At 38.8% G+C, this 10108-nt stretch overlaps 1 protein-coding gene across 1 annotated transcript; it reads right to left on the minus strand.

The window, feature by feature from the left end:
• Positions 1-739: 739 nt before the first annotated feature.
• Positions 740-9233, minus strand: LOC143770954 (C-X-C motif chemokine 2-like). Its single transcript, XM_077260547.1, has 4 exons — positions 9083-9233; positions 7654-7789; positions 5086-5166; positions 740-1414 (listed from the first exon to the last, which is right to left on the minus strand). The coding sequence occupies exons 1-4, from the start codon at positions 9147-9149 to the stop codon at positions 1360-1362; spliced, it is 339 nt and encodes a 112-aa protein (XP_077116662.1). The 5' UTR covers positions 9150-9233; the 3' UTR covers positions 740-1359.
• Positions 9234-10108: the final 875 nt, after the last annotated feature.

The following is a 10108-nucleotide window of genomic DNA, read 5'->3' on the forward strand; positions in this document are numbered from 1 at the left end:
AGGTTTGGGGTCGGGATACATTTTAAACCTATGGTTGGGATCCAACATGATTTATCTTAACTTTAGGGTAGAGAACTGAGAGGCAAAGAATGGAACCATAACATTTTCCACAATCTAATTGTTATGGATGATGCTCTTGGAAAAGTAAGGTTTTATTAGAAATTGTTCTTTTTGTCCTATGTTTCATTGATACATTCTAAAAAACGTACACTTTAAATGCTTAGGTTCCTACAGAAAACAATGCCCGCGCCTGCTGACATGCTCACGTGTTTAAGTAAAAAAATTCCATAATTTTAGCAACGGAAATAGTACAGAGGGTGAAGTAATAAGTACAACTTTATTGAGGTTATTGAAAGAGATATAAAAAAGTAAGCACTTCCCCCGACGAAGCTACTGCTTGTAGCGACATGCATTGGGTCCGGCAGACACAATTGACTCTATTTTGCGGTAAATATGTTCTTTTAATCTGTGAATTTTATTGGCTTACTCTGTGCTATTCTTCATTGTTGCTCTGGCATTTGTTCCATTAGCAGGATGCATTTTTCACAGGGCATAGTTCTTATAGTGCACTTAATATCTGCTTTATGATGTCACTGCTTGACTAGTACTATACTTGTATTTATATATATATATATATATATATATATATATATATATATATATATATGTATAAATATAAATATAAATATATATATATATATACATATATATATATATATATATATATATAGTGACACCATCTAATTGCATTTTTTTGCAGCCTTGCGCATGGCCATGTTGCTCTGTGGGTGTTTTTCCTTATACGTGGTTCACATTCTTTTATAAAGTGCATTTAATGCCTGTTCTGTCATGTCACTGTAGGATTGGTATTCCACTAACAATTTGTTTGTGTCATTTCTAGTGACTTGATAGTTTGGCATTATTCAGTCATCATTTCTTATTCAAGTTCACACAAAAATATTTGTATTTACCGCATTTCTTATTGTCTTATTCCCTGACTTATTCTTGTTTGATTTCCTTAAACCACTTTGGGGTATTTGCCTCATTGTGTCTGTCTATGCTCATCTTAACAGTCATATATTTGGTTGTTTGTTTTTAAATTTTTTTTAATGTATTCTTGGCACTTACCTTTTCTAATAAAGCCTTATTTTAATTATCTTGGTGTGTGCACTGTACTTGGCGCTTTCTTTCTCTCTTTACACGTATAAAAATGTAACTTACAAATTAAAACTGTTTGAGACTATATTTAAGCTAAAATACTTTTGATTTTCAAATACTTGTAAATAATATATGCATGTACAAATCTCATTTATAATTCACAGTATGAACACCATAACGGACAACCGGATCACATAAAGTTTATTCTTGTGTGGTCTGGAGCTTTGCTTGTCTCTCCTCGTTTTGTTTCTTTATTCTGCCAAAGGGATAACAGAAATAAAAAAAACTTCTTTAAGGCATAGATATTATATTACTTATAGACAAATAATATAAAATAATTAGGCCAAGTACAAAGTGATCAAACCTGTAACAAGATATACGTTTCAGTCGCTCTTCCACCAGAGCCGTTACTTGAAGGCCTTGGGCACCAATGCATAATATATACCAGTGTCCTCACCTACAGTTCCACACTGGTGCTTTCTTGTGTCATAGAGCTACACCCCTATTTTCCACACTCTCCAGCATGGTAGAATAGAGGTTAGTATTGTAGCTCACAGCATTGGAAACCTCAGTTTAGAATTAGTTAAAAAGACATGTGTGCTTGTTCTCCCTGTGTTTGAGTGATTTATTAATTGGTGTTAGTGTGCGTCTAAAATACAAAAATGTAAATGTATATTATGCTGTGGAGTCATGTTCACTGATATTCAAGCAAACATTTCAACAAATTGAAAATTGTAGTTTACTGTTAAATCATGCTGTGTGTTATGTAGATAAAACCACCTTCACAATACAGGTATATGTAAAGTGTAACCATACTTTCAATTGACCTTTCAAAATAAGCTGTAGTGTGTGTACATGAGAAACAAGACTATTTCTGGCCCTTATGTGTCTTGTATTCTGCGTTTTCACCAGTTTTCCCCTCTGTAAAATCTAGCTCTACATTGACTCTGAGCTGGTGGGAGGAGACTAGCTGCTGTGAGCTAGTCCATACATAGCGCAGGATATGTGAACAGTGAAGGTCTCATGGACTTCATTTACCAGCATACAGACAAAAACAACAGAGGTGTGGAGTAAATGATAGAGCAATAGTAATCAGTGTAGATGGTGAATCCAGCTCTGAGTTAAGGTAAAAGATTTGTTAAAAAGCTCAGCACAATGTATGAGGGACTGTGTCACATGACACCATAGGGCGCTTGAGGTCTGGATTTGAGATGTTTTTTTTCCAGAGTGAATAACATGCTCAGGAGTTAGGGAAAGAAGTGGCTGATAAGTGGGAAAGTTGATTTATCTGATAAGAAACATTACAAAGTTTCTTATAATCACCTGTACTATTTATTTATGCAAAGTTTGTTGAAAATACAGTTCTATTTTAAAGAGAACCTGTCACCCCAAAATTCGAGTATGAGGTGCGGCCACTGGCATCAGGGGCTTATCTACAGCATTCTGTAATGCTGTAGATAAGCCCCCGATGTACCCTGAAAGAGAAGAAAAAAGAGGTTATATTACACTCATCCAGGGGCGGTCCCGGTTCGGTTCGGGTCCGATGGGTGTCGTGGTCTGTGTCCGGCGCCTCCCATCTTCATACGATGATGTCCTCTTTTTTTCTTCCTGCTGTGGCTCCTGCACAGGCGTACTTTATCTGCCCTGTTGAGGGCAGAGCAAAGTACTGCAGTGTGCAGGTGCTGGGCCTCTCTGACCTTTCCCGGCGCCTGCTCACTGCAGTACTTTGGTCTGCCCTCAACAGGGCAGATAAAGTACTCCTGCGCCGGAGCCGCAGCAGGAAGACAAGAAGAGGACGTCATCGCATGAAGATGGGAAGCCCTGGACCAGACCGTGACGCCCATCGGACCGGACCGCAGTGGGATCGCCCCTGGGTGAGTATAATCTAACTCGTTTTTCTTATCTTTCATGATACAACGGGGGCTTATCTACAGCATTACAGAATGCTTTAGATAAGCCCCTGGTGCTGGTGGCCGCAGCTCATTCTCGAATTTTGGGGTGACAGGTTCCCTTTAACTATTACACAATGTTGCCCAGAACACAATGGTTCACCTTGCCAGACACATTTTGTCTGCTGGTACCTGGTATATGCTGTTTACATATGTTATAGGGTATTATTCATATATGTTATAGCAAAACCTCTAATTTTTATTATATCAATTGTTTGTTAATACTAGTGGAATATTTGCAATAAATGCTTAATAGAGATAGTAAAATCAATTTGTAGGATTCTAGTCCATCGGCCAGGTCAGAAATATGTGACCACTGGATGAGAGGCCTGCAAATTAACTAGTGATGAGCGAGTTTACTCGTTGCTCGGGTTTTCCCGATCTCCGAGTATTTGTTAGTGCTCGGAGATTTAGTTTTCATCGCCTCAGCTGCATGATTTACGGCTGCTAGACAGGCTGAGTACATGTCAGGAATACCTGTTTGTTAGGGAATTCCCACATGTATTCAGCCTGTCTAGCAGCCGTAAATCATCTAGCTGCGGCAACGAAAACTAAATCTCCGAGCAATAACAAATACTCGGAGATCACCCGAGCAACGAGTATACTCGCTCATCACTATTCTTAATCTCCCAGCATTCCTGGCTCTTCTTTTGATTAGCTGAGTTGACATGATGTCATCATTGCAGTGTTATACGCACAGAATGTAGAGTAAGGGGATGAAGGATTATGTTCCCTTTGTGCTTTTCCTCCTTAACAGGTCTCGATACTGTCTGCTCTATGATGATGTACTGTATATATGTTGTTATATAATGGTATTGCTACATGGGTACATGTACTACTGCCTACTTATGATGGTACTGCTACACTAATACATGTATTACCATTCTATGTAAAATGTATATATTCTGATATGTTCTTTTACACTGTAATGTATTATGTTTGTACCCATGATAGGAAAGTGTAGTGTTCATGTTTGGCCACTAGATGGGGGGGCCATTATATTATACAGAGATCTCACCTAGTGCCTAGGACAGTAAATAGTTAACGATAGGAGGGGCTGCTGTTTGGTAAGCTAGGAACATTTCCTTTAGAGAATTAGAGGGCTAGGGACACCCAAACCATCCACATGGGCTATAGGCCCAGGATGAGACCGCAGTCACGCAACATAAAGAGAATAGTACCTCAGCCATCCCCATCTACAGTACGGACAATCAGCAGGTTAGAACAGTTGAAGACTCAGAATGTGACAACTCATGGTCTGGGCAGAAACCCTTGGAACTGGGGCGAATTAGTTAAGGGTCCCCATGATGGCAGTGAGTACGAATAGTAAAGACGTGGTGCAAAGGCAGAAGGCAGAACAGAAGGGCAGTACTCTCTTTCAGTGGCTTTATACTTCGGAGATTAATGATCTTGTGTCTGGGGCGAAACAGACCGAGGGAAGCATTCCCGTAGCAGAGCTGCATAGAGAAAATGCTGAAGGATCGTCAGGGACGGTCCGACCCGGGCCTGCATTTTGTGATCACGAGAGAAGTGCAGGGAAAGAAAAGAAATGTTATTTTGTGAAATCCGTTGTCATGAATGTGAAGTCTTTGGATGTGCTGTGTAATGGAATCAGTAAAGATGTTATTGTTGAAGTTTACTTGGACTGTGCCTCAGTATCTCCTGACTCATCTGGAGAGGATCTCCCACAAATGGAAAGGGAGCCCGAAGGAGCTGGACCTGAAGGTACAGGTGTGCTAATAAATGGAGAATGTGTTTCTGTGAGGAGAGGCCAGGGCACTGATGTTCCAGAGTGTTTGGCCACGACTACAGCCCTGGCCCGGTATCCTAGAGTAGCACCAGCTCGGCTTATTACTATATTCTCCCATCTCTAATGCTCTACCATTACTTGTTGTATGTGTTGTAGCTTTATGTTAACATCTGTAAAGCTGCCAGGAGAGGTTTATGCTAAAACGCACATTAAAAACCATCTACTTACTGCATTAGACGAGGTAGCATGTTTTTAAACCACTTTGCTTCGGCATCAATGCATACAAGTTGATCAGCCTTTGTTGTTACTCTAGAAGAGAATTATATAGCATTAATTGCAACGCAATGCTTGGACTTGGCGGAGGCTCTCCCAACCCGAGCGTGACAGCTGCATAGAAATACATGTGCTTTGGTCGGGACGAGTTATAGGGCCATCTGACTCTTCCCTTAATAGCATTATTTAGAAAAAATAGAGAAGCAATTTAAAATAAATAAATATATACAATATATATATATATATATATATATATATATATATATATATATATATATATATATATATATATATATCCTAAATCCTCTCTCATAGAGACATTACAGCTTCCTGTATGAACTTTAGATTTACAACCAGAAATGAATCCAAGGCCCCTCACATATGTATACTTTCCACTGGGACCCACAAGCATCAAGTTATGTCTCTGCTTAACCCCATCACAACCTTGGATGTATAGGTACGTCCAAGGATATGTCCCTACCTTTGATGCGGGCTTTGGTGCTGAACCCGCACCTTTCCCTGCACGTGACATTTGATCAGCTGTGATATGCCCCTAACAGCCATGGTGGTTGTTAGCCAGTTAAATACCACTGTCAATCAGTGACAGAGGCATGTAATACGCGCCGTCCGGAGGCGCGTCACAACACAAGTCCCCTGTCACGTGATTGCGGTAGTCTGCAGAAGACCCTTCTGACTGTCCTTGTTAATCTACTATGAACGCTGTGATTTCTGGGTAGCAGAAATCGTTATTTCTGCTACACATAGATGGGCTGAAGCACTGCTATGTGTTGCAGAGGTAATTGGATGATCACAGCTATTGAAGCCAGTAAAAATAAAAAAAATAAAAATAAAAGTTTTAAAAAATATAACAAAAAAAACCACAAAAGTTCAAATTATCTCTCTTTTGCCCAAATGAAAATAAAACAATTTAAAAAAATAAGAAATACTCATAATTGGTATCGCTGAGTTCAAAAATGTCCAACTTATCAAAATATAAAGTAATTCGATCGGTAAACGGCATAAGGAGAAAATAAATTGAAACCCCAGAATAATTTTTTTGGGGGTCCACAGCGACATTGCAATAAAATGCAATAACAGGTAATCAAAACATCAATTCTACCCCAAAATGGTATCAATAAAAACATCAGCCTGGGGTTCAAAAATATGCCCTCACCCAGCCCCCCATATCATGGAAAATGGAGACGCTATGGGTCTCAGAAAATGGTGACATAAGCAAAGATTTCTTTTCTTACAAATTTCAACCACTTAAATAAAAAAGAATCTATACATGTTTGTTATCTGTGGTATCTGCAAACTCGAACTGATCTGGAGAATCATTTTGCCAGGTCAGTTTTAGTATTTAGTAAACATGGCAAATAAAAAGACACACAAAAAATTGTGAAATTGCACTTTTTTTTGCAATTTCACCGAACTTCGATTTTGTTTCTCGTTTTTCAGTATGCTATATAGTAAAACCAATGGCGTCATTCAAAAGTACAACTCGTCTCGCAAAAATAAAAGCCCTCATATGGCTATATTGATGGAAAAATAAAAAAGGTATGGCTCTGGGAAGAAGCGGAGCAAAAAATGAAAGGGCAAAAATGAAAATCGCAAGGTGGCTAAATATATATAATTGATGGACTGAGTCACAATATGACCATGTACACAGCCTGAGACTCCATCCCCATATTGCAGCCAGCATGTGGCTAAAACCAGTCCTATGTGGTGTAGATTGGGTTTTCAAATAAAGTGCTAAGCGGCTGTGCTGTTTTTCCGGCAAAACCACAATCTTACCCACAAAACTGCGTGGATATTACCATGATAGTTAAAGGGAATCTGTTAGCAGGTTTTGCTATGGAAATGTAGAAACATAGAGCCTGATTCCAGAGATGTATCACTTATTGCACTGCTTTGCGTAGTTTTTATAGAATCCATGTTTTGTCGTCTGATGTTGATGTAGCAGAGCTTAGACATCTGAGCTGTATATAACCCCTGACTCGCAGCTTCCTGTGTACACTGATATTTGTCAGCAAGCTGCCAGTCAGTGGGGGGGGCAGAGTTACACTGATTAGCCCGACTAGCCTGCACAAAAAACCTAGTCCTCTAGTGATAATCTACTGCTGATAAAACACTGATTGTATAGAAACTGCATCACACAGCCTAATAAGTGACACATCCCTGGAATCAGGATCTGCTCCTACATTTTGCTGCGCTCAGATTACATAGCAACAACATGCTGACAGATTCCTTTTAAAATTCTTTGTTTCACAGATAGAGCTGTGGTATAACCAACATGTGTGGCCAAATTACACTGTTTAAACAGACTACACACCAGATAGGGTTGCCGTTTTGGACCATGTGGCTGTTGCAGCATGGGTAATATCCTTATTCTATTTTATATACCAAATTACTATATACTGCCACATTGCATCTTCTGAGAAGATTTTTCTAACGTAATTTCTAATATTATCAATAATATATTTCTATATATTTAATATATAAAATCATAGCTTCTACACTTACATAATTTCGATATTTGGACAATAAACACGTGAAGGTATAATTTTAATGCTTTTAATCGATTGCTTCGGTATAGCATCCATTGTCACTTTAAGACACCGACATCTCCCACCTGGCAGTCTGTTATCTAACTGCGAACCTGAAATCACACAAGTGATTAAAAAACTAACAAATGACACATACACTGATAAAGGGTGAATATTTACACATGGACACTAGGTACATGACCTATAACAGTCTGAAAAATCTCAAAATACTTGTAGGGTAGTAGGAGGTGTGAGTCTACAATCCGAATTTCATACAGTATTTTATTTTATATAAGACATAATTGGACAATTGATGATGATGCTTCATTTTTATACTTGTATGTATCGATCAAGGATATTGATTGTTTTGGACAACTGTGTAACTTTTTGGGTTAAAATTAGCCACACTCTGTTATCTTGACACCTTTCAAAATTGTCAAAAGAGATATAAAAAAACACAATAAATTTGGCATTCACCAATTTTCCTTTCTGTGCAGACAGCAAAGGTGAATGTGGTTTATGGCAGCAAATTTAATGGAAAGATTATCACAGTCTCCAGGTGACACCTTACCCCCTCTTCCCGCTATACCAGGGAATACAAGAGACATGTTTTTAAAGCCTTATGTGTGCGAATAGTCTTTCTATGTTGTGTTATCTTGGCTTGGGAAAGTACAATAAATCTGACATTGATGAGATGACTTTGCTCATTCTGTACCAACCTATGCAGCAAAGCTGATAAGTACTATCACCAATCTCAAGAATGAAAGGCCCAGAGTCCCCTTTGTCAATGGAGTGGTGATTTGCATGCTTAACTACTGCTCCATTTACTTATACGTGACTGATGGAACAATTGTCTGTGTAAGGGCTAATGCTCATCTGCACTAAAAACGGACAAGTGCATTCTGATAAAAAAATCGGATGGCACACTGATTAATGTTATTTAATGATTCAATGCTCATCTACGATTTTCTTTTCTCAGCTCAGATCACACTGCTGCTAAAACATAGGCTCAGTGTTACTCTATGGGGCAATCCTGAACAGCGTATTTTTTTTTCGGCATGCATGTGAAATAGATTGGCATCGAGTGAATGGAGCCGTGGTCAAACCTGCCCTCCGCTGCTCCATTCATACTGTGTATTGTACATCCACTGTTCTCAGGATTGTAGGCGTTACAACAGTCAGATCACTAGCGATCATACTTTTCCCACCTATCCCATGGAAACGTTATTAATGTATTTAACAGGAAAAACACATTAAAAGTAAGAATGACAAACTGTATATAACAGAATGTATGATAACAAATGCAATAAGAAACACATTTGTTTCTGACAAAATGGTTTCTGAAATGTGAAATGATTTGTTATTGACTTTCTGCAAAACTATAGAAAATAAAGTAATCTACTCACCAACTACATGATGAATCCAGAACTGCAGTCCCAGCAGGCAAACTATAGCCAACAACTTAGCTGTCATTTTCCAATCTGCAGTAACTACAGCAACTTTCGTCAGCTCTTCTGCTCTGTGACTATTCTCCACAGGAGTCCCTAGTTTTATTTCCCAAAAGGAGGAAGTATGCATGCAAACTTTCCAAAAATGCTAATCCAGCATCCCAATTCAATAAAAAGGAAATCAAAATTACAACATAGCACTGAAATAAGGATCACACTTTCTGGTTAAAACAAGATTTTAACTTGGAAGAATGGGGTGACAGTATTTGCCCAAACTATTGAGTGTTATTCATTCTCCCAACTTTCAAAGAAGAGAAAGAGGAACAAATTATGCAACATGCATACTCACCACGGCAAAATTTTGTGTACATCCATAACCATTGACACCAAGGACAAAGAGACAGTTTGGTGACCAGATGAAGTGGCCATGTCACAGTCCTAGTGTGGTCGCGACCTAATTTTTTTAATTGACTGTTAACTAGTCAAAGGAAAAATATATCTTAAAATTTGAGAGTTCTCGGTGGTTGATACCTTTTAATGGCTAACTGAAAAGATGGCTAGGAATAGCAAGCTTTTGAGATTACTCAGGTCTCTGAGCCTGATGATGAGACCTGAATAGTCTGGAAAGCTTGCTAGTAGAGATGAGCGAACCCAAACTGTAAAGTTTGTGGTTCGCACCGGACTTCTCCCGGAAGTCCACTTTAGTGTTGAGCGTGAGATTCCCTAGTTCTTACCATCACATTTTCACAGCACCAAAGTTGGGATCACCATTGACTTCTATGGAGTTCAGTTTCAAGTTCAGGTAGCGTTCTGGTACCTGAATCGAACTTTGGACAAACGTTTGGTAGAACCCGAATATCCACGTTTACGCTCATCCCTACTTGCTATTTCTTAATATCTTTTCAGGTAGCCATCAAAGGTATCAACCACTGAAGACTCTCAAATTGTAATATTTTTCACCAACAAATTTACACGGCAATTAAA

Source organism: Ranitomeya variabilis, chromosome 1, assembly GCF_051348905.1.
Source record: "Ranitomeya variabilis isolate aRanVar5 chromosome 1, aRanVar5.hap1, whole genome shotgun sequence".
Classification (NCBI taxonomy): Eukaryota; Metazoa; Chordata; class Amphibia; order Anura; family Dendrobatidae; genus Ranitomeya; species Ranitomeya variabilis.